Source organism: Nestor notabilis, unplaced genomic scaffold, assembly GCF_000696875.1.
Source record: "Nestor notabilis isolate BGI_N333 unplaced genomic scaffold, ASM69687v1 scaffold25739, whole genome shotgun sequence".
Taxonomy (NCBI): Eukaryota; Metazoa; Chordata; class Aves; order Psittaciformes; family Psittacidae; genus Nestor; species Nestor notabilis.
The window spans coordinates 1-258 of NW_009945465.1; the positions used below are offsets into that span (position 1 = coordinate 1).

The window sequence follows — 258 nt, forward strand, 5'->3', positions numbered from 1 at the left end:
GATGGCCTCGTCGTCGGGCAACGACGACGACCTCACCATCCCCAGGGCTGCCATCAACAAGATGATCAAAGAAACGCTCCCCAACGTCCGCGTGGCCAACGACGCCCGCGAGCTGGTGGTGAACTGCTGCACGGAATTCATCCACCTCATCTCCTCCGAGGCCAACGAGATCTGCAACAAATCCGAGAAGAAAACCATCTCCCCGGAGCATGTCATACAAGGTAGGCGCTGTGCCGGCTGCGGGCTGCGAGCCGCTCC

General features: G+C 60.9%; 1 protein-coding gene across 1 annotated transcript in view; it reads left to right on the plus strand.

The window, feature by feature from the left end:
* The first annotated feature begins 1 nt into the window (after nt 1).
* The window catches only part of DR1 (down-regulator of transcription 1, TBP-binding (negative cofactor 2)), an 11,091-nt gene continuing 10,834 nt past the window's right edge, over nt 2-258 (plus strand). Inside the window, 1 exon segment of the mRNA XM_010022895.1 lies at nt 2-221. Coding sequence (XP_010021197.1) covers nt 2-221 — 220 coding nt within the window.